Raw genomic sequence first — 26,268 nt, 5'->3', positions numbered from 1 at the left:
ACAGTGATAAAATCACTGTGGTATTATGACATTTCTTTTAAAAACATTTATTGATTTTATTCCAGAAATTGTTCCAATTCTAATGGATGCTCTCCAAGATCCCAACAAAAAGACCACAACCTGTTTGCAGACATTGCTAGAAACCAAGTTTGTCCATTTTATCGACTCTCCATCTCTGGCTTTGATCATGCCGGTGGTGCAGAGGTCCTTCCAGGACAGATCCACCGAGACCAGAAAGATGGCGGCACAGATTATTGGCAACATGTATTCACTCACTGACCAAAAAGTAAGCAAGGATTTCAGAAACAGAAATGTTCAATTTTTTTCTCCCACCAGGGCCACCATGTTACTGTTTTAAGTGCAATAAATTTGCTAATTGAATTTTAAATTGGATATTTTTTCAGTGATGAAAAAAACTTTAACATCTCCTTTTTCTGTTGTAGGACCTGGCCCCATACTTGCCCAATGTGATCCCAGGATTGAAGCAGTCTCTACTGGACCCAGTGCCAGAGGTGAGGAGTGTCTCAGCCAAGGCTCTGGGTGCCATGGTGAAAGGAATGGGAGAGTCCAGCTTTGAGGATCTGCTGCCATGGCTGATGCAGATGATGACATCAGAGGCTAGCTCAGTGGACAGGTCTGGAGCAGCTCAAGGTGGGGCATGTTTGAGATGATTTTTATTCTCACATGCTGTTCTGATGTGATCATACGTTGGGCTTACATTAAAATATTGTTGTATTGGATTGAATTCAGCCAATTATCAATTAGGTTCACCAAATCGGTGTCATATTTTTTTACATGCTATTATGATCCATGGCTCTGCATGCCCAAATGATAATTGCAAATAAAAGTTGCAAATCTGTCTCATATTTAAAGCTTTTTGCAGAAAATTTATCATATGTCAAAACATGTACACCATGTAACAGTGTTTGCCTTTCTTTCTGCTACACAGGTTTAAGTGAAGTTGTTGGTGGTCTTGGCATTGAGAGGTTGCACAAGCTGATGCCAGATGTGATTGAGACTGCCGAGCGTCCTGACATTGCACCTCATGTCCGTGATGGGTACATCATGCTGTACATCTACCTGCCTGGAGTGTTTGGAGACGACTTCCTCGGCTATGTTGGACCTCTCATCCCATCCATATTAAAAGTCAGTAAAATTATCCATTTGATGCTAAAAAAGTATATTTGTTAAGAGTGTATTAGCTTTAATGAGTTACAGTCATGACAATAACATGATATGAGGGTTCAAGGATTTCACCAATCAAATCTGTTTTAAGTTATTTCAAGTATGACAAATATAATACTGATGATTAAAAAGTAATTATTTCTAAGGAGACCAATCATGAGGTATGACATTTCATTGTGCCTATTTCACTATGAACTTTACTATTATTTATTAATTTTTGCTTTTCAGGCTTTGGCAGATGAATCGGAGTTCCTCAGAGACACAGCTCTCAAAGCAGGACAGAGAATAGTGGCTATGTATGCTGACACCGCCATTGAACTCCTGCTGCCAGAGCTAGAGAAGGGACTCTTTGATGACAACTGGAGGATCAGATACAGCTCTGTGCAACTGCTGGGAGATTTGTTGTACAAACTTTCAGGTACAAAGGAAATCTGTTCAAACAAATTCAGATACATTTTGTTTTTATCTTGTTTGTTAAAATTCATGATGGGCTGAAAATATTCATGTATGTTCTCTAAGGCTTGTGATAGGTCTATGCAGATAATATTTACCTGAAAAGATTATTTCTTATTTTGCATGAACATTTAGTTAGCATGATTAAGATTTTTTATGCTGATTACTGTTTAAACTTTTATCCTGTCAATTCCAGCCATGGGATAAGCCTGCAATCAGGCTCCACCATTGACATTTAGGCCTTCTACTGACATTGGAAATATTTTCATGTTTCAGGTGTGTCTGGAAAAATGTCCACAGAAAGTGCGGGAGAGGATGATAACTTTGGAACTGAAGTATCTCAGCAGGTATTCAATGAAGACATTATAGATCTGGTCACATTAACATTACTTTAATGAAATATTATTATTCATATGCAATTGCTATTGTAAAATGAAGAAATTTACACCTTTTTTAGGAAGAAAACAATATAGATTTCAACCTGAGTGAGTTACTTTCTTTTCAGTTTTGATTAATTAGATTAAAGCTAAAATTAAAAACTAGGTAAGTGGGTCTGATACAAATACATAACATTATATGGACTTTACTCTAAAATCCCAATTAAACAATGTAACAGAAGTACTTTTTATTACCCCTCAGGCCATCAACAAAGTGCTTGGTTTGGAGCGTCGAAACCGGGTGTTGGCAGGTCTGTACATGGGCCGCTCTGACACTGCACTGATGGTGAGACAGGCTGCCCTCCACGTCTGGAAGGTGATAGTGAGCAATACACCCAAGACTCTCAGGGAGATCCTGTCCACTCTGTTCACCTTATTGCTGGGATGTCTGGCCAGCACCAGTTATGATAAGAGACAGGTGAAGTGACCTTATAAACTATGGCATAAATATAAGTGTGAGGCACTAGCAAGCAGCACAGCACCTATAACAATTATAATTTTTTCATTTAATTGAATTGAATTGATTTCCAGAAATGGTATGTCTTTGACATGCACAATTTTGCTGAAACACATGGAATATTAGGAAAACTAGAAATATATTAGTAATTTTCTCAATTTCAATGCCAAGTTTTTCACAATACCATTATTGTTACATTTGAATACTTCATACTTCTGAGCCAGAATGTAAGCAGATTCTCAGAACCAGCAGTCTGATGCGGTGTTTAAATTGTTAATGTTTTAGGTTGCAGCCAGGACTCTAGGTGATATTGTACGTAAGCTGGGAGAGCGTGTCCTGCCAGAGATCATCCCTATACTGGAACATGGACTGGAGTCTGACCAGAGTGACCAGAGGCAGGGAGTCTGCATTGGACTCAGTGAGATTATGAGCAGCACCAGCAAGGAACATGTGAGTTGAGGGGCTGAATGGGGCAAGGTTGAAGACTGACTAAGTATTACAGGAGTTTAGCACCTTAATTTTAAGATTGAAAGGCTGCAGGGTTTATCTGATAGCCTGCAGTTCATAACAGTAAAATCAAAATTTTGACCTGAACATGTTTTAGAAAAGATGTGTAGTATGTGATGTTTTTTATCTAAAAATACTGTGGTTTTATTCTTTTAAAGTAACTTGCATAAATGTTAACATATGTGAGGCTCTAAAAACTGATTTTATTGTTCTATTTATTTTAGGTGGCGGTGTTTGCAGACAGTTTGATACCAACTGTACGTAAGGCTCTGTGTGATCCTCTCCCTGAGGTACGACAAGCAGCAGCAAAGACATTTGATACGCTACACAACAACATAGGATCTAGAGCACTGGATGATATTTTGCCAGATCTCTTGAAGAAATTGGTATGGGAAACTTAACTGCTTATTTTCCCTTTAATGCTTTTTACAGCTGATTAAATTGTTATAATTTCTTTTGTGAAGTAGGTTTCAACTTTTTATTCCACTCTTAAACTAGTAGCATGCAGACAAAGACAAAGATTGAAGGTAAACATAGTAAGATTTCATAAAATTACATTTTTGTTAAACTACATAAGTTTGTGCAATCTGTGTCTTCAATCTCAGAATGTAGTCACCATGTCATTTTACTGTTTCAAGGATGATGAGATGTTATCAGAGTATGCTTTGGATGGCCTGACACAGGTTATGGCCGTGAAGAGCAGGGTGGTTTTACCGTACTTAGTGCCTCAGGTCAGTTATTTAACACAGTCCTTCATTTCAAATTAACCAATGTTAAAATGTTTACATGAGTTCATATGTGTCAGTGAAAAAACAATATGGGCATAACTGTTATTTGTAAGGCCAGAAAAGAAGTCGGTTTCAACAAATAGTTTTCATGTATACTGTTAATTCAGACAACTAGAGAAATTGATGTCCTTCTCAGACATTTGTTGCTTGTCTTTGCTGGGTTCTGAAAACGTGTTATTAGTACACTCAAACATTAGAATTGCTGCTGTTCTAGTATGTTGTGCCCTCTTTATTGTACTTTTAATTAAAATTAGACTGGGCAAGGGCACTGGTTTTACCTGGATATTTCAACTGTGATATTATGTCTTGTGTATTCAGTTGACCAGTTCTCCAGTGAACACCCGCGCTCTGTCTTTCCTGTCTTCTGTGGCTGGAGAGGCCCTGGTAAAGCACCTGCACAAGATCCTCCCGGCTTTGTTATCTTCACTTAGCTCTAAGCTGGTTACAGAGGAGGAACAACAGGTAAACAGTTCAAAGTTTTTGTACTTTGCTTGGGTGATTCTGCCAATGACAGTACAGTGCAAATGGCATCTAATCTAGTGAAGTAAATTTCATTACTTTAATTTTGGTTACATTCAGTTACTTAGCTTTCATTTGGCAAGTCAGCATCACATTCGTCAAATGTTAATAAGGTAACTTTTGTTATTATCAAGACAAGGATGACAGAGGAGTTTTGCAAAGCATTGTTAAATATGTTATAATGGGAGTGGTGGATTAATAAAATTGACAAAAAGAATCCTTTCATCTCTAGATATATATTTTCTTATCTCCCAGGAGCTGGAGTATTGCCAGGTAGTGGTGCTGTCTGTGACAGATGACAATGGCGTCAGGATCACGTTAGATGAACTGATCCAGGCCTTTGGCAACTCGGAGCCAGGGATACGCTGTGCTGCTGTCACCATCCTGGAGGCTTTCTGTAGTAAAACTAAGGCAGACTATTCTGAATATGTGCCACATTTGTTGAGAGGAGTCATTGGACTGTTTACCAATACTGATGAAAAAGTTCTGAATGCTGCCTGGGCGTGCTTGAATTCAGTCACTAAGGTTGGTGTTTCTCTATTTTTATTACACTTTGTGTATTGAATTCCTTTACCAATATTTCATTAATTTCTTTATTTTTGACAAAAAGTCCCAAATTGTATGAGCATTGAATTATATCATATATATCTCCTAGAATTAGTTGTGTTTGTCAGTATGTCTTCTTTACCAATATTTCATATACGTGGGTGATTTATTTCAGAAATTGGATCCCACTGAGTGCCTGCAGCACATAGGTAATGTAAGACAGGCGGTGAAGTATGCTGTAGCTGACAACAAACAGGAGGAGCTACCTGGATTCTGCCTACTGAAGAAGGTATATTTTTACAGATGGGTTTTACAGATATACAGATATGTAGGCTAATAGTAAAATACCTCCTCACAAAAATTGTCACTGTGTCTAACTGTATTTTGATACCTTTTTTTACCTATCAGAAATGACTATTTTTGAAGACAATCTTAATGCCAAAACTTGAAATTTCTTATCTTGATCATCTAAGAACTATCATGATGATTTTCCTCTGTGTACTTTATTTTAACCATAGAGAAATGGGCAGATTAAATGATATTCCAATTTCAGATAAAAAAAATAAATCTCATAAGGTTGACAATGTTAATTAAAATACAGCCATTCCTACAATGATGTTAAATCTACAACTTCAGGGAATCACTCCAGTTTTGCCCATTTTCCGAGAAGGTATCCTAAACGGCCCCATGGAGCTGAAGGAGCAGGCGGCAGTGGGTCTTGGAGAGGTCATTCAGAGGACCAGTGCAGAGGCCCTCAAACCATCTGTGGTCAACATCACTGGACCCCTGATTAGAATTTTGGGTGACAGATTTGCGTGGAACATCAAAGTGGCCGTGTTAGACACTCTGGGACTATTGCTTGGCAAGGTGATTTGTGCAGAAAAAATGTACTTTGTATTATGTTATGAAAGAAGTAGAATTATAATGAACAGTTGCTTAGTATACATGCAGGGCAATGTGCTTATATATATTTTTTTGCAAGGAAATGAAAAAATATTTTTATGCTTGATGTTCTGTAAAAAGGAACATAACTTTGGTTGAAGATTTAAAGATTTAACTGATACCAACTGTACTTTCAGTGTGGTCCAATGCTCAAACCATTCCTGCCACAGCTACAAACCACATTTGTGAAGGCTCTGCAGGACCCCAACAGGAATGTCCGTCTGCGCGCTGCAGCAGCTCTCAGCAAGATGATTGTCATCCATGTGAAGGTGGACCCACTGTTTACTGACCTACATACTGGAATTAAAAATGCCGCAGAAACTGGAATCAGGTAACAACTTTGGTCATCATTGCCATGGGTCAAAACAAAATAAATACTCTCCCCTTTAAATTCCCCCTTCCAGAAATATGGAAAAGCATTACAATAAGTTTGACAAGTGCACTGATTATGTTTTTATCATTGAAGTGATTTGTTAGATTGTAGTTTTTATGTATCAAAATGCAAAATATGTTTAGATAATTTTAATTATACTGTTGGTGATCATAAAGGTTATCAAATCCTTATTTTATCTCCTTTCTGATCCATATGTTATCTAGAGACACCATGATGCAGGCTCTGAGAGGTTGTATAGCAGGAGCTGGTAAAAAGATGAATGAAGCCAACAAGAAGCAGATCCTGGTGACCCTCCTGAACTCCATTACGTCACCAGAGGACAGCACTAGGATGTCTGCTGCGGGCTGTCTTGGGGCACTGTGTGGGTGCCTGGACGATGAAGAGCTGAAGGGAGTGCTGGACCAACATCTGCTTGGTGAGCATGACAAATTGTAGAATATGTTTATGTCATTAATATCATTATTCTCCCAATGCCCTTGTTGATTTTAACTGCCAGTAACTTTATCATTGATCTTCTCAGGACTTTCATTTTGGTCATGTTTCTTCACAAGATGATTATGAAAATAATGTAATCAATGGTGGGTTTTAACAATCCTTTGAAATAAACTAATGATAGAACAGAACTGTTTATTTTTTTTTTCTTGTCCATGAAATTTAGACGAAATGCAATAAACGAAAAAGTAGATATTACAGCCTTTTTCTACAAAGTAATGGTATTATATTTCAGATGCAGAGTCGGGTCTTGATTGGTTGGTCCGTCATGGACGCAGTGTGGCGCTGTCTATAGCAGTGAAGGAGGCAGCAGACAGAGTGAAGCAGGACACTAGCGTGGTGCCTATTATTTTGAAGAACATTGGTGCTGACAGGGTAGGCGATGGAGTAAAAAGGAAACTGAAATTTAGATAAGTGAACAGATAATGCTTCTATCAGTATATATTTTAATGTTTATACATTTTTATTAACCAGATGATTCATTAAAAAATTTAATTTCAGTAACTAATTCATTAAAGGCATTTTCATCCACTTTCAGATCCCCATTACATTGAGTGGTCTGCGTGCAGCTGGGTATTACCTGGAACACCAGATAAAGTCAGGAGAGCCCCTCAATGAGGAATTAATAGCTGCGGTTTTAAAGGTGAGGTTACTATGGGATTTTTCTCTATTTCTAGAAGATTGTACAATCCCATTTTGAAACATCACTTTATATGAAAACATGAAATGATAACTTCTTGAGAGTACAATATAGCATTAAGCTTTTTCCAACAGGGCATGAAGCACGAGTCCAACGATGTGAAGCAGCTGACGGCACAAATCCTCCGCCATTTGTCCAAGTGCCAAGGCAAACCATTTGACATGAACCAGCTGAAGGTGTGGGTGCCAGTGGTGGTGATGGGGACAAAGGAGAAGAACACAGGGGTCAGGGCAGACTGTGAATACACACTGGTCAGTCTACTGTGGATGAGGCAAGGGGAAGATGTAGTCAGGGTGAGGCTGCTAGCTGTAGTATTATAATAATACAGTGATAATAATAATAATAATAATAAAGTGAAAAATAGTTTATTTAGTCAGTTCAAGTAATCCACTACCCCAAAAGTATAGTGAAAATATACTTAAAATTTGTGTTGAAAGATGAATTTTTGTGTTTGGAGATGAATTAAAGAAACACCAAATAGATTAAAACCTCTTGGACAAGTATTATGATATGCTTTTAATGAAAATAGAAAACATTTGTATGTAGTTGTTGTTTCATCTGGATTGTAATTGGACATGTACCTACAAAGATTTTAATCTTGAATTTGAATTACATTTCATTTCCAGTATTTAAACTTCCCTATTCACATTGGCAAATTCTCAGGCTCTTTTCAGAAACGAAAATGTTACTTGTGAGTCTATTAAAAGTGATGTTCTTCGTATACTATAATTGAAGTGAAATTTCCAAATTGTGTATTTTCAGGCTGTATTAGCTGCCTTGGATGCTGGAATGAAAGATTCACTGACTGAGGTGATCAATAAATCACTAAGAAAAGTTGCCACTCAGTCTGAGCCAGTAGATGACCTTGATGACACAATGCTGAAATAACACCAGTGTCGTCTGCTTGGTGGGAAGCAGGCTTTTGATGGAAAAACAGCACTAGATGAAGGAACTAAGAAGTAATACTGATGAAGACTCCAGGCGTTTCTGTCACAAGGAGCTGACAAAGAATACTGTTCAATGATAAGAACTCTGGAAGCAAAGAAAAGGAAATGAAGTGTCCTGCATGGTACAAATTTTGTCTTGACTTTCTGTTCACAAAAGCAGGAATCTGTTAATTCCATACAAAACCAATGTACTTTAACAAAAAAACTTTGTTTTGCAGTAACATAAATAATTGTAATAATAATATGGTAACATACCACTATTATCTTTCTTTGAAGTGTTATCAGCTATTTTCTTTTAAATGCTATGTAATTTTATCACGTTGACAAAGATATGTCATTTCAAGATGAACAAGCAAATCTTTTGCTGCAGATTTTAAGTTAATAATTTGCCTTTGTCATGTTTCCATTCTTCAGTTAATAAAAAACCAATCATATTCTGAACAGTTCTTTATTTTACAAAATATGGATATAATAACAATACACATATTGGCAAATTTTACTGTTATCCTTGATTGTAATACATTTGCTCTTCACAGCTACTCTCTTCACTTGCTTGATTCATTGATATAATCCTGGTTCACACTCGTACTTCTAAGGTTTATGTTTTTCTATACTGCTTATATACAATACCACAGAGTTACATAAATATATTACTATCATCTAATCCGTCTATTTTACAACAGTCTGAAACTTAAGGTAACCTTCCTCTAAAACTAATTAACTGAATGCAAGCGTGAATTATTGCAATAACTTATGACAATGGACAATTTTCCGTATAACTGTACTCAAATGAGTTACCATAATAAGTGCTGATATATTAAATAACATACAAAGGAGTACAATAGTGGTCTATATACTATCAATTACTCTAATGTTGGGTGTTTCTTTGTCTTCTAGTCTATATTTGAAATTCAAATGTAACAGTATGTCAGCTCTGGTCACCAACACCATCATCTACAAGTCTGTGTGCACCACTTTCCCATACTTGGCCCTCTTCACTTTGGGACTTGCAGCAAACTTATACTTGACAGTGGTCTCTGTGTAGCTGGACAGACTGGACGTTTCTGAGTCCAAGTCTATTGTACTGGCACCATCAAATGTGTCGTCATCTGACGGAGAAAATCTTGGTGATCTGCGAGTTGGTCTTCTTGATGAAGATGTTGGGTATGGGCTTTTGAAACGCTGGCTAGGAGTATTTTGCATTCTGGAATTTTTTCAATAATTTTGTGAAATTAGTTATGCAATTCAAGTTCATTTCAAAGAAAAATCCAAATATAAGAGCAGGGTGGTGACTGACACATCAAAAATAATTTTTCACCAGATATTTGACACAAATAATTGCATATTTAAAGTCGTTAGGATAAACACATCTATAACTAGTACGTTACTTCAAAGAAAACACAAATAAACCAAAACTTGTCTCACATTTCTCTTTTGTTGCTGCTCCTAGTAGACCTGACACTTGCAGGAGTGTTCACACAATAGTTCTCCTTGGACTCAGTGTCTGAGTAGTCTGAGGAGTCTATCTGGCTGCAGGCCTGCAGGTTCCCCTTGAAGCAGTAGATCTCCACAGTGGTTGGAGACACAGAGCCTATGTAAACGGCACCAGGGCTGACAGCTGGACCCAGCATTCTGGGACTGGGCAGATCCAGAGTGGCCTGGCCTCCACTCCTAGAGAACATAACAAACACAATCAGATATTCTTCAATAAAATCAACTATGAATCGGATTTTCAAAAGTAACATGAAAAAAAAACTACTATATGCCAAGTCTTCCTTACTAAGCTGATTTATTCTCTTACTTTGGATACCAGCATTCCAGCTTTTGAATGCAATACAGAACAGGAATAAGGTTCATGACAGTAATCTTACCCATGTTCTTTGATTTCCAAAAGTTGCAAGGAGTTGAAATGAGTCACAAACAGGTATGGTTCTCGGAATGCTGAAATAAGTCATATGAAATGTTTTTAATTAATGAAGACGTACCTCCACCTCAAACAGATTTTATAAACATAGAATACAAAGTGTGGACCTCATTCATATTACTGCTATTGGCAAACAAAGGGATAACATCAGTTCTGACACAACCACCAGTGCCTTACCAAATGCCAAGGGCAATCCATTCCACTTCAAGTCTTCAGATCTGCTTCTTCTGCCATTAGAATCAACAAAGATGCCAAACTCTGAAACACAAAATACCACTGTCACCACTGTCACCAAAGAAGCTACGTCTATTATCCAAGCAATAGCACAGTTTATATTGCATATTATCTATAACAACAAACATCTTGAACTAAAATACTTGATACGTTGTGTGTTAAACAACAAAGTGACAGTTAATCATGAACAATATTCCTCCATGAAGTGCCTAACTAAATATAGTAATTTGATTAGCATTATGTTCACTCAGGACAACATATCAGTTAATTGTCAGAATAGCTCCCTGACGTGCCCCGCCCACTCTTACCATTCCAGCAGAGCAGGAACTCCCCTGGCTTCACCTTGAGGACAGAGATTGGGAAGCTGTCATAGCTGGCAGCACCATAGGCTGCAAATGCCAGAGATCTATCTGTCTTGTCTAAATATTCTGGAAATATTTTTGAATAATTGAAAAATGGTTGACAGAAATTCAAAAATTTCTCTGCTTGATTACTTATTAAACAAATGAAATTATTAATGTGAAGATAATACCCTGCAAAGAAAGCTATCATAAAAGCTGTGCTTCAAAGAGAACTTGATAAAAATGAATTCTCCCTCATTATTCACCGATTTCCATCAGGCCAGATAACAATCCTTATAATCAATCGGCCCCATTTTCAAAAGTTACCTGTGATTTTGTTGTTGTCAAAAGAGAGTTTGTAGAACTTGTCTGTTCCAATGATTGCAAAGCTGGAGGTCACACATATACAGCTGCAAGGGTCTGCCGTAGAGAATTCCTGCAACAAATTCTTAATATTTACAAAAATTGCATTACGTTTAAGCACTCCATGTTAGGAAAAGTGCAAAACATTAAGATAAGGGACATAATTGCTATAAGCAAGGAAAGCAATAAAAAACTATACAGAGACAGAAAAAGAAAATGCTTTTAACAAAGAAAACTATCCAGAACTTCAGTTTCTGAACATTTCATACAAATCCAGTAAGCTCACTTTTATTCAAAAGGAGCATTCAAATCTTTGGAATATTTATCACTGAAATGAAAAATGCTCAATGTCTCTTACCCCTCTTAGGCAGAACTCCCTAAGACTTGTGTTGTACTTGAGTAAGGCCACTTTGGTGGGCATGGCTGCCACAATGCACCCTCCGTCCCCTGTCATGGCACAGTCCAGCACTGTACAGCCAAGGACATTCTGGACACAGGTCAGGTTGACCACAGAGGACTTGGACACCAGGGCCTCGTGGACCTTGGCTTTCATGATCTTGAATTCTACTGTGGCGATATGGCGGTCTTTTCCTATTTGGGAGCATAAGAGATGGGTAAGAGAAAACTGGTAAGAAGGCAAAGGGAGCAAAAGATACCAATCATTTCATATTCTATGCTAACTGTCAATAAAAAGAAATCTTCAATTCTTATTCATCAATTTGAAAGTAGATTATTCAACCTGTCAATACAATCACAATGTATGAAAAATACTATATTGCTACATAACATAAAACAAGATCAGTTATATTTTAATGTAGTCTTCCACTGCCGACCCCTGCCCAGTCCTATCACACACACTAACTGACCCCCTGGTGACCACTACTGACCTCTGATCATGAGCACCATGCCCATCTCCTTGAGTATCTTGATCTGGTAGACAGGGAGGTTCATCCCTGCCATCCTGGTGATACTGGTAGCCTGGGGCTTGCTCAGGAGCTCATGGGCAAACAACCCTTCCTCTGCCCCTATCAGAAGGATCTGCAGACCAAACATTACATTTCTTTCAAAAAGTGTTACATGTGAACAAGCCATCTGGCAGCAAGTAGTTCAATCTTATAACATACCTAGAGATGCTGTATTATGTTTCACACATAACTGTATTCAATTTTGGGCTCTGACGTGAATGATAAGACTTGCACTACATATTGTGGATTTGACTTGTGTGTACATGCATGTCAGAGTAAATGTACACGGGTGATCATCTCACCTGATTGTCTAGCAACAGTGTGCAGTTCACGTCAATTCTGCTGTTGCCTTTAACTCGCAGGATGGAGTTACCTAGAACTTTCTGGAAATCAAAACAAAATTGACTGTCAAAGGAAAAGGTAGACAACTTCCAAATAAACCAGTTAACTATCACAAAAAAGTTAATTTTTTAAATGCATGAATCTATAAAAGAACAAAATTGCCAGTGGGCTTTTGCTGAAATTTGATAGGTTTTAGAAAACAGACCCAAGAGTTTGAGAACACTCACTGCCTGGAATTCTCTGTCATCCTCATCCTGCTGGTTGATAATGGCTTCTATTGTAGCTATCCACTTTTGCTTCTCAGGAAAACTAAGAGCCATCAAATACATTGTTCTGGAAAAAATAACATGGAGGAATGTGATTTTATCTCTACACTAGGTAAATGATCACAACCCAAGGCAAAGTCATTAAGTATATATTACACAAAATCTTTATTATATGTTATAAAGTCGAAGTTGTGTTAAATGGGGGGTGGGTGGGTGGGTGGAGGGTGGGAGGGGCAGGGGATGAAAAAGTAGGTAAATATAAGAAGAAATACATCATGTGTTGTGCCCTCACCTTCCAGGCCAGCAGGTGGTGTGAGACCTGGCCTCCAGCTTCATGATGAACCTCAGGTCTGCCACAGCCGTCGTGTTGATCTCCGCAGGGGACACCGCAGTGTGGAGGGACACCGTCCCCTTGGGTGGACACAGGTCAAACTCGTCCACCATGGTCTGGCAGGTGTGGTCATCAAATATACACAGCTTGGTGTCCTCCAAGGTGACCCACTTCTTCTCCCAGCCTTGCTTGCCAGATTTGCTGTGTTGAAAAAATGAAGTTATTTTAATACTGCAAAATTAAGCCTCTAAAAATACTTCTTGAGCTTCTTGAATAGATCTTTTAGAAGTTTTCTCCTATGACAGACTATATAAGAAATATAACCCTGAAAAGTCATCAGTGAATTCAAATTCTTAGAGCCACTTGGCGAGATCTTAAAGTTTTCTAATATCAGAGAGAACGTGCTAAAAAGCCATGAAGAATCCTTCAGCAAATTCAAAAGATATTTTCTACTATCCAACTCCCAACTCTGGGTGTCATTACCTTGGTATCTTCATCCATCCCTCCATCTCAGTCCAGCTGAGGTCACTGCTGGAGGAGCGCGAGGTCGGGGACATGTCCCTCCTGTTCATCCTGGCCGTGAAGTGCTCCATGTACTCAGTGGGGAGACCACAGGTGGCTGCCAGGGCCTGGTGACACTTGGGGTGGCACACTATGTTACACTCTACAGGGGCAGATGTGATAATACTAACTTATTATCATTATCTTATCATAAGCACTACATAGACTATCTGAATCTTATTTTAAGTCAATACAAAGTAATAGGATATATACTATTCCCATTACACTATCCACTATTCGAACATTAATTACTCCCTGTATTACCACAAAAGCTAACACTGACTTGGCAATGCTGAGAATTAAGCACTGCCTAAATACCTCAAAGATCAGAGTGATTAATTCAGACTGCATTTCAAAATCTATATTAACTAAATCGAATAATAAATGCATAAATCTAAAATAACAACAACAACAACTGACCTGTACATTTAGAAGCCTGTTTGACAAAGGGAATGGTCCCCAGACATACAGCACACTGCCTGGCCCTGGTGTTCAGTCCAGTGGTGAACTTGTGAGGGATGTTATGTCTCATCCTCTCCTGCCCCTGACTGGACGACCCTGAGCTGCTGGAAGAAGTGTCCAGTTCGTCCCTGTCCCTGGTGGCCCTGAGGAGGTCGGTGGCACTGAACTGGAAGGCCAGAGAGGTCTTGTACCTGGCTGGAGTGGGAGCCTCACTCTGCTGAACTCCCATACCCTTCTTGTCTGGAAGAGAAAAAAGAGACTCAATTTCTTTAACTTATTGCAGACAACATGAACTCTGCATTAGGCACAAATAGCAACCCACTAATATGCAGTAAATGCCGGATCTGTTCTCCCTCTTTTTTTTTTCTTTTAAAACATCAATAAACCATGAATATTCCACCATGCTAAAACACCTATATTATACATAATAAAGACAACAGAGGTTTCATAATTAGTGTGTCACACAAACAAGCCTACTCACCTAGGTCTCTCTTTAGTTCTTGCACCTGACTCTGCAGTTTGATGATCTGTTCTCTCAAGTCCTGGTTCTTGGTTCTCTCGTGTTCCAGCCTGCCCTGGAGGTCCCTCACCTGGTTGGTGCTGGTCACTGGGGCAGGGGTGCTGCCTGGCTTGGGCTTAGAGGTGCTGCTGAATATGGCCTTCTTTTTCTTAGGAGGATTCTCTGTTTTAGACTGCAGGTAGTCAATGAGTTTAGTCTGCTGAGCTATGGTGCTGTCCAGCTTGAACTTCTCCTGGCTGTGCTGAACCTAGAGAAAGAGAAGATTTCAAGTTTGTAAGATCCATCAGATATATGCAAATTCCATCTCATAAACAATATTCATCTTTAGGTTTTATCATTATTTCAATATCTTCATAAAACCTGTCCCATCTTGTAAAAGTGTTGTCAATCTGACTGCACATCCAGAACCAATACCTAATACACTGGTTTATCTACACTGAAATCTTGGTGGGCATTCTTCCCTTACTCATACATAATAAAAGCCATACATGTACAGATTCTATCCTGTTCTGCAACTCTGAGTTCTCCTCCTTCAGCATCTCTCCTTTCTCCACAGCCTCCTCCAGACCCTGGGCCAGCTTGAAGTTGGTGGTCTTCAGGCTCTTGGTTGTGGTGATCATTACAGAGATCTGGTGGGGGGAAATATGACCAAGACTATCATGTTAGAAATACAAATTTACAATGTAATGGAAACAGGCAAAATTTAGTGCATGCACATGTACACACACAATCACACCACACACACACATTTGAGATCTTTTAAATAATTCAAGCAAGTACAATGAACATAAATCATGAGCTTTGAGAGCCGGCCATGCTGCTTCATACCTCCTCCTTGATGCCCACATTTTCCTGTGTGAGGGCATCCACCTCTCTCTGCAGGTTCTTCACCTCCAGCTCCAGGTCAGACTTCAAGGACTCCATCTCAAGCAGCTGCAAGGACAGATGCGAGACAGTGAGACACAGCTGTGTTATTTTGTCACACACATAGGGGTTGATTAATTTTTTTCTTTTTTTTTTTAATGGAAAACTTGGAATAATGAGAATTTTTATTTGATGAAAATCATTCATGCCTTGTTTACTAGGTTTATTTTATTCTTACTGTATCATGATACAGTATAAGTCATATTCTCACTGATCAAGTACTTCAAAATAAAAGAAAGTCATATTTTAGAGCTACATTAAAAAGAGGCAAAAGTTAAGCAAATAGTAAAACCAATATTTAGACACAGTTTCAAAGCAGATTTAGTGAAAAATACCTGCTTATAAATCTTGTCATTTCTTTCTTTTTGTTCTGCAAGTCTCCCAGTCAGAGTGTTCACTTCCAGTTGATGAGCAGCCACAGTAGTGTCGTACAGTTGATTCAATTCATCATAGCGTTTCTCTACCAACAACCTGAGTGAGGAACACAGGAGAACAGTTATAGGCAAACTATCCACATTTGATAATGTCCCAAAGTCATATTTTCAACGTTTACATAATCTAATAAGCTAATGATTTTTCCCAATTCAATTAAAAGTAATAAAAAAACCTCAGATAAAAGACAATGGAGGTCTAACTGACAGGTCAGTCATTTAGAGTGAAACCACCGAATTAGAAAAGATTCAAGAGTAGCAGAAAACTGCTTTTGTTTTAAAAAAATATTCCATTTTGTGGAAAAGTCTCTGATAGGATACTTTTAATATATCAATATATCATAACAAGAAAACTTCAACTAAAAATTAAAGTGTCTTATCACTTTGTTCTGAAATCAACTGCCTTTCACTGCCTTGGCTGTTATTAGCAACAGTAATTAAAATGTCTAAAATCTGCAACAAACTTAAATACAATAAATATATTTGAAATTTCAAAAATAAACACAGAACATTAAACATGAATATTAATAAGAACGTAAACTATAGCAATGATACCATTTTTTGCTCTTGAACCTAGAATGAAAAACAATTTAAATATATAAAAACTGCTTCTTAAAATTCAGTTTATACTTCCCTTTTAGGAGAGAGCACTCCTTCCAATTGAATTATTTAACCACGTATAATGCAAATAAATTTTCACCACTGCACACTATACGATAATGCTAATTGCTAAATATTTGATACCATTTTTTAAAGAAAATAGTAGAATTTGTACAAAGGACTAAACACACCTTGCTTGATGAACAGAGCTAAGTTCTGACTTGAGTTTTGCCACATCCTCTTCATGACTATCCAGCTTCTTCTCCAGGTTATTCCTGCAGCACAAACACAGAAATAATCATCAAGGATTAGGTTAATAGGTACTCACTGGACCACATTACACTCATTTTGCATTTCAAACCATCTCATTTTAAATAACAAAACTGAAAAATTCTTCTTTGAAACCACCCACCCACACATTCACATGAAAAGCTTACTTTTCTTCCACCAGCTTGCCATCATTTTCCTCCAGGTCCAGGTTGAGAGCCTCCATATCCTCTATCTGACTTTCCAGCTCAGTGCACACCATTTTCAGCTGCTTGTTTTGCTGTGGTGGAATAAAATGTAGAAAATATTATTTCAAATATCATTCCAAACACCTTTAAAAATACTTATATACACCCGCTGTCAATTGCTTTAAAAATATAAGTAAATTGACGATCTATATCACCCTTAAACATGTAAGAGAGACTTAAATAATTCCAAATACATAACCAAGACTGAAGTAGTTTCCCTGCTTTCATATTTATTATCATCATTTCTGAACTCTTCTTAGAGTCCAGCATTCCTGTTACCTCTTCCAGCTTCCTGAGCTTCCCGCTGTTATCCTGCGACTCCTGCCTGACCTCATTTAGACGTGCCTCCAGTTTCATCTTCTCTTCGGCAGCCTTCTGGACCTTCTTCTCCATTTCCTACAATTGAAATCACTTTATCTTTAAAGGGGGCATACAATACACAAAGTAGAAAGGAAAAGGTGCATGAAAAGATTGTTAAAATATTGTCTTCTAAAACCACAAATACTCATGCATTGTTCATAGATTCTACCTTATTGATGTATTTCATTTTCTATACTGTTATATTTTTATATATCCAAGCTATAAGTTGATCTGTCAATCAGATAAACTTACAGAGCTGGAATTCTTTGCAGCTGCAAGCCTGGATTCTACTGTGGACTTCTCACGCTATGAAAATAAAAATAAGTCACTGAAAATTTACTGAAAATCTACAGAGAAGACTGTATAAGCCTCTTAACCTACTTGCTAAAATCACATTGCATAGCACGTAAAACCCATTTTCAAAAAATAAGATGTATCATCACAAGCACTTTCTTTATGAAAGTTTTAGAATGCAATCTTTTGGTAACCACCGAGCAGTATCCTGTACCTCCAGATTTGCAATTTTCTCCTTTGCCTCCTTCTCTGCATGCTTGCCCTCCACCTCAAGCTCAGCAATCCTAGCCTTCAGCTGCTTCTCTCCCTTCTGCAGCTCTTCCACCTTGCTCTTCAGGCTCTTCTCCACAGCTTCCCACTGGGACTTCTTCAGCTTGGCGTCATCTGCTAAACGCTCGCATTCCTGGAGCTTGGTGCGGATTGTCTTCACTTCTGTCTGGTGCTTTTCATACTCCTGGATAAACAAATGTACCAGGACTTTATAAACAGTCACACCAATAAATATTTTACTTCTCAAAACATGATGGTTTGAATTACTGACTGGTTCATTCTACATACTGATAAGTTGACTGGTTTGTTCCACGTACCACTTGCATCTCAGACTGCACCTCGATGACCCTCTTCCTGTTGTAGTCCATCCTGGTCTGCATCTGCTGCACCTGCATCTCCAGCTGTTCTATCCTCTTCTCAAAGTACTTCTTCTCCTGCTCCAGGTCACAGATACGACCCTCCTTGATTTTTCTGAGACACAGATATACCACATATATTAGTTACCCTTGCTCCAAGTCACCAAAAATCCTCTCCAATTTTTCTTAAATGGCACACATGCACGCACGCACGCACACACACAAACTACATTTTATATTTCTCCAGCTCCAGGTCATAGTATCAACTCTTGATTTTTTAATGACACAGTATATACAGATTGTACCCTACAAGTCCAAAACATTGTCACTTAAAGTTTTTCTGAGACATTATCTTTTTTTCCATGAGAAACGTTTCACCTGGTTGGGGCTACCAATAATATAATTGCAATGCATTTTCAAAGATTTGTAACTGTGAGTGGTACTATGAGTACACACCTGGATTCCTTGAGTTCTGGAATGGAACCTTCCATCTTCTTGTACTCATCCACCTGCTTCTGGAGGTGTGCCATGGTTGTCTTCATCATAGCTATAGTCTGAGGGAGGAAAACAGCCAAATTTAAATGATACTAAATAAGGTAATAATATCAATGTCAACACACACACAAAAAAACCTACTCATTTTAATATGTTATTGTAGCAGAAGCAATTGCTATGACAAAATCTGTACTTGAACACATAACAACTGGACATTTATAATCTCAAAAGAGCATGTATCCAAAATCCAAACACAGAAAATCAAAAACTCTTAGCTCACCATGACAAAGTAAATGTTCACCATTTTTACTTAGCCAAGGGGAAATGTAATTTTTAATGTTTATTAATAACAAAATATTTTCGTTCATCAAAACTCTTAGTTATTTTAATAAGAGAAATTTCATCAATGATTGCATCCAGAACTTTACTGGTCACCCTTACATTTTCCATCTCCAGGACCTTCTGCCCCTTTTCCTCATAGTCATCAATGGAGATGGTACTGTTTAGCTCTATCATGTGTTTCTCCTCATTCAGTTTGGCAACCTGGTTCTCCAAACTCTGGAAAGGAAAGGAAGTAGTTAATTTTTTTAAGGCCATTTAATTGTTATAAAGCTTTTTCATTAAATTAAATTCTTAATAGACAAGCTAGAGACAACTTTATTTTTGTATCACCTGTATTTTATCCTGCAGCTCTGTTCTCTTGTCAAAGAAAAGTTTGGCCTGATTCTGGTAGTGCTGCTCCTTCTCATGGAGTTCATCTTCCAGATCCTGTTAAAATAAGCATGAAGTAAATATAATTAGGATCAATGTTATAAACAGTAAGCTTTATGAATTGTTAAAGATTAGGTTAAAAAGTACTCTATCAAATAAACTATTTGCATTTACATCAAGGTTTTAATATCCTTCCACATCCAAAGTCTTATTTACTTACAGTAACTTTTGTCGTCAGCAGCTGTATACGTTTGCTCTTCTCCTTGAGCTCTGCCTTGTTGGACTCCTCTCTGTTATCAGCTCTCTTCAGCTTTTCAAGCTCATCCTCCAGCGCCTGACATTTCTCCTAAATACAACAACAAGTGTGGCATAACTACTCAAACGTCCATGGAAAGATGAATATTTACATACTGGGTTTCAAAACTACCCCATTTCAAAATTCAAACAGGTACAAAAAGTAAAACCCTTACATGCTGTTGGACAAATTCAACAAACAGAAATTAATTCAAAACTGCCCTATACATTCTAATAGTACAGTATATTTGCTTAGAGATTTTATTCACAGAGACTGGGTATCACTTATCAACCCCATCCTACCTCTGCTTCAAACAGCTTGATTCTGACATTCTCGTCTCCAACTTTCTGTTTCAGAGAGATCAGCTCCTCTTCCACCTTCTCTTTGGCCTTGCGCACCTTCTCTAATAACTCACATGTCTCGCAGTTCTGTCGAGTCATCTGAAAAAATGAATTCAGGAAAATAGTTTTAAAAATATAACTTAAGTGCAGCATTGCTGTTATATGTTTCCAGAATATGTGCTGTGGAATGTGCTGCCACTTCTTACAGGCAACTAATAATTATTTTGGTAAAAAATACTTTCTTATGTAAAATCAAGTACTAATCTCAATTTTCAAAAAAACTCAATCTCAAAACCAAGCTTCATGAAAAGAGGACACAAGACAAGTAATCAAAACTTCCTTCCATTGCAACATTTTGGTAAACATCTGAACACAAAATTTCAGAATAACTGGCTTTTTTTCTTTAATTACATCTTGGTTTTATCTATGTTATAACTTAATAAGAAAAATCAACATGAAAACTAATTTTCTGCAAATAAACACAATTACATGGTTAGTAATAACATAATAACACATGAGCCCAAATCTTATAGCAATACAGTTACCTCCTTTTTGGGAGATATCTCGCTCTCAAGTTGCTCCTTTAGAAAATATATGCAGATATACAATTTGAAAGAAAGCTAATACACACATAACTAAAAAGTGCTTTTCCGATGATGTATGATATAATATAGCACATATGCTGCTAAGACACCCAGTCATTCTGAGATTATGCTGATGAGGTAGTTCTTAGCTTTTGTTCTGGATTTGATGATACTGATTGATATTTCCATAACTAAATATTCACAAAACTTTCAAATCAAACATGACTTGGCAATGATGAGACGCAATATGTCTGATCCACCAATTTCATCTCCAGTACTACAATATCATTAACACCTTACCTTCTCTAGCCTAGCTCTGAGTTCAGCTGCCTCTGACTGGTGCTGCTCTGAGGAAATACTCATCTCACACTTGAACACCTGGGAGCTCCTCCTGGTGTTCTCCTTCATCTGGAGTCAAAAAGCTCTTGCTTAATGCCAAAAAGACAATGTGAGCCCTAGTTTCAAATGTCAACTATCCTTGATATTTTCGCAGAATTTCATTTTTAATGTTAAACTGCAATTTGAACGACATCCCACCAAGTCCATCAGCAAAGTTTTACTTTGATAAAGTTTTTCAAAACAAATACCACAAACCGGTGCATTAACAGAGAAAGTATAAATGAGTCATATCTACCTTGTCATACTTGTGCTGCCACTTCTCAGCCTTCTTCTGCCACTCTTCTGCCTCTTTCTCTGATCTCTTCAGCTCCTTCTCCAGTTTGTCTGCCCTCCTGCTCACAGCATACTTCTCCTGCTCCAGCTGAGAGATGATCTCCTTGTGTTCCTCCAGTGTCGCTCTGGAATGTGGATAACTATCTACCATCAACAACCTTCCTAATGAAAACTGGTGATAGCTATACCAGCTAGAGCACTTCTTTAAATCATATCAGTGCCAAATTTCTCTTAAAAACATACATTTAAAAATTCCTGCCATGTATGTTCTTAACATAGACCTCTCATTTGCTTGATCATAAACCAGACTGGAAGCAAAGGCAATTTTTCAACACAAAATTCTGACAGACAAACACAAACCTGTTGTTCTCTTCTCTCATTTTCTGGAATTGTTGAGCTTGCTCCCTGATGTCCCCTAACAGCTGCATGGCCCTCTCGTCTGTTTTTATCCTCTCCTCTTTTTCAAACTGCAGAAGTCTTTTTAAATTCTAAAAATACAGGCATAAGGAGTTATATAAGTGAAACTGTATACAAGACATAATTCTGTCAAATGAAGGCAAAATACAATGGGCATTACATTAATTAGCTTTCCTGCCTGGTACAATTTTAATGCACTTGGGTCTATATTACTTCCCTATGTCTAGAATAACTAAAACACTCACACTTATTTCAGTTATATAAGAAGCCATGTCCCTTTCCAAAATGTCTCTTTCGTCTTTCAGTTTCTTCACAAGTTCATCTTTCTCCAGCATCTTGTTCTCCAGCTTGGTGGCATCCTCCCTCATGGAGCACTCCAGGCTCTCCAGCTCCATACACTTCACCTTGGTGTTCTGGAGCTGCTGGTTCTTCAGGGACAGCTGCTTCTCTATGTGGTCCGTGTTTGTTACCGAAGTCATAGAAGTGTCAGACTGGCTGAGCCTGTTTAATGGTCAAAAGTGGCAAAAAATGACCTTATTTGAAGTAATATATTTTAAGTTTTTTATCAATTTAAGAATTAAAATTAGTAATTTAGTTACTTATTCCAAGGTTATGGAGGTGTCAGACTGGTTGAGCCTGTTCAGTGGTCAAAAGTGGTAGAAGTGGACTCCTGTTAATGTCAGAAAGCCTACTTCAAAGTAATGTATTAAAAGCTTCAATTAATTCTAGACTTTCACTTAGAAATTCAATTACATCATAATATCTTTTTTATTGTTTGCATCAAAAACGGAAAAAAAATCAAGGTTGCATTTATAATTCTTACACGCTAACTTCATACCTTTCAATGCTTGGTGGTGCTTTGGTGTAGGTAAACCCAATAAATGGAAGATCTTTTCCAGAAAACTCTCTTCTAGTCTTGAAGTCATCTATGGACGGCTCCTCTGGTATTTTATCAAACTCATCAAAGTTTGAAGTATCATCCAGGCTGTTAACAGTGGGTATGAATGGGGGTTTAGCTGAAAATAATTATGATAAATAATGAATAAAATAAAATTAAAAAATACAAATGATGGAGAATTGGAAGCATGCAGAAAAACGTCCTCAAAAGAGAAAAGATAAAGCTCTACTGTCTACCCAATAATTAATTTTCTGTGAATTCAATATTACATACATCTTGACAGTTAACAAATCCTGTAATAATTCACCACACATACTTTGCCTGATGTTGGTGAGGTCTATTGTACTGAAGAACTTGTGGTGGCACAGTCCCTGGTAGTCCAGCCTGCGGTCAGCATGGGTCAGGAGGCGCTTCATCAGATCTGTGCAGGACTCAGACACTGGGGTGTCTGCAGGGAACTTTAAATGATTCTGAGGAAAAAAGAGAAATATACAAAATATCAAATAATTAGATAGTCCATTTAAAACTGACTTCCACAATTCATGAATCAAACAAAAACTATGAAGGGTGAAATTTTCAATTTCATCAATCATCTGTCCTTAGGGTGGAAATTCTAATAGACCTTTCTTTCAAGACTTACAAATGATAAATTCTTTTAAGATCAATGTCAATGGTTGAATAACAGGGGTCAAACTTAATCTACAATTCAAAGAGAAAAAACACAAAATGTCATAGGTGAGTTTCCCCTCACCTTGTAGTCCATGATGTTACTGTAGGTGACCATGGCAGAGCAGTTCTCATCCGTGAAAGGTGTGTTCCCATACAACATCTCATAAGCCACACAGCCCAGGGACCACCAGTCACACTCCTCTCCATAGCTACCAGTGCCCTTCTCATTGTTCATGGACATCAGAACCTCGGGGGCTATGTAGTCTGGGGTGCCCACTGGCATCTTAGAGATCACCTGCAAGAAGACAGATTTTGGGAATTAGTCATCCCAAATTCATAGATGGCATCAATAAGGCTATTACACTTATGATAATAACCAATTTTTAAATTTTTCTGCATACATTTTTTGGTCTTTTTCATGTGAGCATGATCTCATTTATAAAAGCACATTTATGTAACTTACTGTCTTTGCAGCTGTTAGTTTTGCAGCTGATCCAAAATCTGCCAGCTTGATATGACCAGTTCTATCTATCAATATATTTTCTGGCTTGATATCTCTGAAACACAAATTAACACTTATCAGCAAGACCTCAAGTCTGTAGATAGTGGCAAACATTTTCACCAAAATTATTTACAGGTTATACCTTTTCCATGTTGGACACATGGTTAACTAGTATTTGAGGGATATGACATCTTCAGTCAGTTTACATAAATTGGAAGGTGTTTCGGGTGATACATAGAAAATTCATTTTTAGATATAAATTTCATGTACAACTGCAAATTACCATAATCTCACCTGTGCACATATCCCATAGTGTGCAGACTATGTATAGCCAGGACCATCTCTGCCAGGTAAAACCTGGTCATACTCTCTTCAAATACATCATCATATCTGAAGGGAAGTAATAGATAGAGCACTTAAACTTTGGATATCTTAGATGTTATTTAAGTAATCCCATGTGGCTAATTCCTACCATTTGTGTCATTCTTCATGACTGATAGCTACAACATAGACTCCACTGATACAAGTAAAGTGGTTTAGTTTCATACTTTTAAAATATACTATGTTCAATTAAATTGATTTTACTCCCTATAAAAGAATTTACAAAAAGTTATAACACCTATCATTCATTATCCTTATATCAGGTTCACATCATACTAACCTGCCAAGGAGTGAGAGCAAATCTCCTCCAGGGTGGAACTCCATGATGAGATAGAGATGATGTGCATCCTGGAATGCATACTGGAGCTGTGTCAACCAGGTGCTATTAGCTTTAGCCATGATATCTCTCTCTTCTTCATAAAATGCAACCTGAAATCAATGTTAACAACAAGCAGGTTTCATTTACTGATGACTGTTGACACCTCTCATTCAACATGCTTGATACTAAAACAACCATAGGATTTTTCTTTAGAATCTAAACAAACGTGGTAATGGTAATAATGACTTTAAAATAATCTTAATACACACACCTGATAACTATTATCAAATCTCTCTTATTAAAAAATAAATAAATAAACTCATTATTCTCATTTTGTAAATAAGAAGTTATCTAACAGCATTCAAATAAAAACAATGAATTTATTTCACAAAAAGCACAACTTACATTTTGCTGGGATAATGTATCACTCTTCCTCAGTACTTTCATGGCATATACATCTCCATTTTGTTTTTCTCTCACTAACTGAACATCTCCAAAATGACCTCGTCCAATAACTTTCTCCACTTCAAAATCTGACACTCCTATCCTTAGCTCGCGTAATTCAGACAAAAAGTGGCGAACTGAAATAAAAGTTGTAAACAATTCATATAATCTATGCTATGCACCCAAAATGTCATATATGCTGTGAGAAATGTATCAAATTATTACATATAAGCAAATAAAATATAAATTTTTTATAAATCTTTTGTTCATCGTTGTCAGTTTTGCTTCACCACTGGTAAGCTTTATCCTGCCTTACAGTCCTATAAAAAAGTATGCATCTAATGCTCGTGGTTGCATATTTTTCAAGAAAAATCATCAGTTATATGTGTGCTTTCCAAAGACAAAAATGTTAAATGTCACAGCCTTTTTGTTAAAAAACAATAACAACAATCATGTTCGAATTTTACTTACACTTTTCAACAAATGCAGCAACATATTCATTTTTCAGCATGTGTTCATTGTTGCATTCTTCATACAGGACAAACAGGGCATCCAGTAAACCTTCCCTACCCAGCTGGGCTTTAGCTTGATGACATGTTTTGCCCAGGAAGAGCTGGTTCAAACGTATTACCCTACTCACAATAGGGTCTTTGGAACAGTCTGACATTGTTAGCTGTTCTCCTACTGTACCTTCAACTCTGAAACATAAATGAATCTTAGTGAATACTGTTACAGTTATGTATTAGTGTAGATCATCACCATGGTGACATTCCAAGTCCGTTCACATGAAGAAGACCTTGCAATAAAGTCAAAACGGCTTGATTTCCATTTCAACATAAAATAATTATACTCAAAATGAAATATGATTCGTATGATCTGATGAAAATTTTAGTAATAAGACTTTTTAAAGTCAAACTCAAGCAGAATACCCGCCAGCATACAATGCACACATGTACCAATTTGTGTATTTACTTCACTTTGAACTTGAAATAAGACAAATACTTACGAATGTTAGTGTCAGCTTTGGTTACGCATTTATTACAACTAATATTCTACTATCACCGTTGTTGCTTCTTCACTTCAAAATCCGCGGCAGTATCGAGCCTCTTTAAAT

The 26,268-nt window shown here is 37.4% G+C and overlaps 2 protein-coding genes across 2 annotated transcripts in view; one reads left to right on the top strand and one right to left on the bottom strand.

The window, feature by feature from the left end:
- Positions 1 to 8,808, top strand: part of LOC106174333 (stalled ribosome sensor GCN1) — a 23,528-nt gene extending 14,720 nt beyond the window's left edge. The window contains exons 33-51 of the mRNA XM_013555863.2: positions 66 to 286; positions 444 to 651; positions 950 to 1,146; positions 1,414 to 1,603; positions 1,915 to 1,985; positions 2,278 to 2,493; positions 2,818 to 2,982; positions 3,264 to 3,425; positions 3,678 to 3,770; positions 4,146 to 4,289; positions 4,602 to 4,871; positions 5,068 to 5,181; positions 5,529 to 5,759; positions 5,972 to 6,165; positions 6,432 to 6,643; positions 6,956 to 7,095; positions 7,259 to 7,363; positions 7,495 to 7,713; positions 8,183 to 8,808. Coding sequence (XP_013411317.2) covers positions 66 to 286; positions 444 to 651; positions 950 to 1,146; positions 1,414 to 1,603; positions 1,915 to 1,985; positions 2,278 to 2,493; positions 2,818 to 2,982; positions 3,264 to 3,425; positions 3,678 to 3,770; positions 4,146 to 4,289; positions 4,602 to 4,871; positions 5,068 to 5,181; positions 5,529 to 5,759; positions 5,972 to 6,165; positions 6,432 to 6,643; positions 6,956 to 7,095; positions 7,259 to 7,363; positions 7,495 to 7,713; positions 8,183 to 8,308 — 3,278 coding nt within the window. The 3' untranslated portion in view covers positions 8,309 to 8,808. The remainder of the gene's footprint in view (positions 1 to 65; positions 287 to 443; positions 652 to 949; positions 1,147 to 1,413; positions 1,604 to 1,914; positions 1,986 to 2,277; positions 2,494 to 2,817; positions 2,983 to 3,263; positions 3,426 to 3,677; positions 3,771 to 4,145; positions 4,290 to 4,601; positions 4,872 to 5,067; positions 5,182 to 5,528; positions 5,760 to 5,971; positions 6,166 to 6,431; positions 6,644 to 6,955; positions 7,096 to 7,258; positions 7,364 to 7,494; positions 7,714 to 8,182) is intronic.
- Positions 8,802 to 26,268, bottom strand: LOC106174334 (citron Rho-interacting kinase). The gene is made up of 41 exons (XM_013555864.2): positions 26,161 to 26,268; positions 25,626 to 25,852; positions 25,116 to 25,291; positions 24,672 to 24,820; positions 24,305 to 24,400; positions 23,972 to 24,065; positions 23,591 to 23,803; positions 23,156 to 23,309; positions 22,780 to 22,957; positions 22,187 to 22,442; positions 21,885 to 22,012; positions 21,487 to 21,649; positions 21,153 to 21,260; positions 20,230 to 20,367; positions 19,853 to 19,978; positions 19,594 to 19,689; positions 19,363 to 19,479; positions 18,883 to 18,980; positions 18,388 to 18,541; positions 18,015 to 18,254; positions 17,759 to 17,812; positions 17,426 to 17,542; positions 17,069 to 17,178; positions 16,823 to 16,906; positions 15,936 to 16,071; positions 15,505 to 15,609; positions 15,165 to 15,305; positions 14,638 to 14,923; positions 14,115 to 14,396; positions 13,617 to 13,797; positions 13,095 to 13,334; positions 12,764 to 12,869; positions 12,497 to 12,577; positions 12,117 to 12,267; positions 11,588 to 11,820; positions 11,194 to 11,302; positions 10,834 to 10,953; positions 10,469 to 10,549; positions 10,239 to 10,308; positions 9,793 to 10,038; positions 8,802 to 9,571 (listed from the first exon to the last, which is right to left on the bottom strand). Exons 2-41 carry the CDS (start codon positions 25,819 to 25,821, stop codon positions 9,322 to 9,324), a joined length of 6,063 nt encoding a protein of 2,020 aa, XP_013411318.2. The 5' UTR covers positions 25,822 to 25,852; positions 26,161 to 26,268; the 3' UTR covers positions 8,802 to 9,321.

This window comes from Lingula anatina, chromosome 1 (genome assembly GCF_051362555.1).
Source record: "Lingula anatina isolate TDL-2025a chromosome 1, LinAna3.0, whole genome shotgun sequence".
In the NCBI taxonomy this organism is placed as follows: Eukaryota; Metazoa; Brachiopoda; class Lingulata; order Lingulida; family Lingulidae; genus Lingula; species Lingula anatina.
This window is presented reverse-complemented; position numbering and strand designations above follow the sequence as displayed.

Bases quoted from the DNA above. Each gene is read 5' to 3' on its own strand.
- LOC106174334 (XM_013555864.2), bottom strand. From the start codon at position 25,821: ATGTCAGACTGTTCCAAAGACCCTATTGTGAGTAGGGTAATACGTTTG. The intron at 12,578-12,763 runs GTGAGTGTTCTC...TTTGATTTCCAG, and splicing joins ATGACAGAGAATTCCAGGCA to AAAGTTCTAGGTAACTCCAT. The intron at 12,268-12,496 runs GTGAGATGATCA...TTTGGTCTGCAG, and splicing joins CACTGTTGCTAGACAATCAG to ATCCTTCTGATAGGGGCAGA.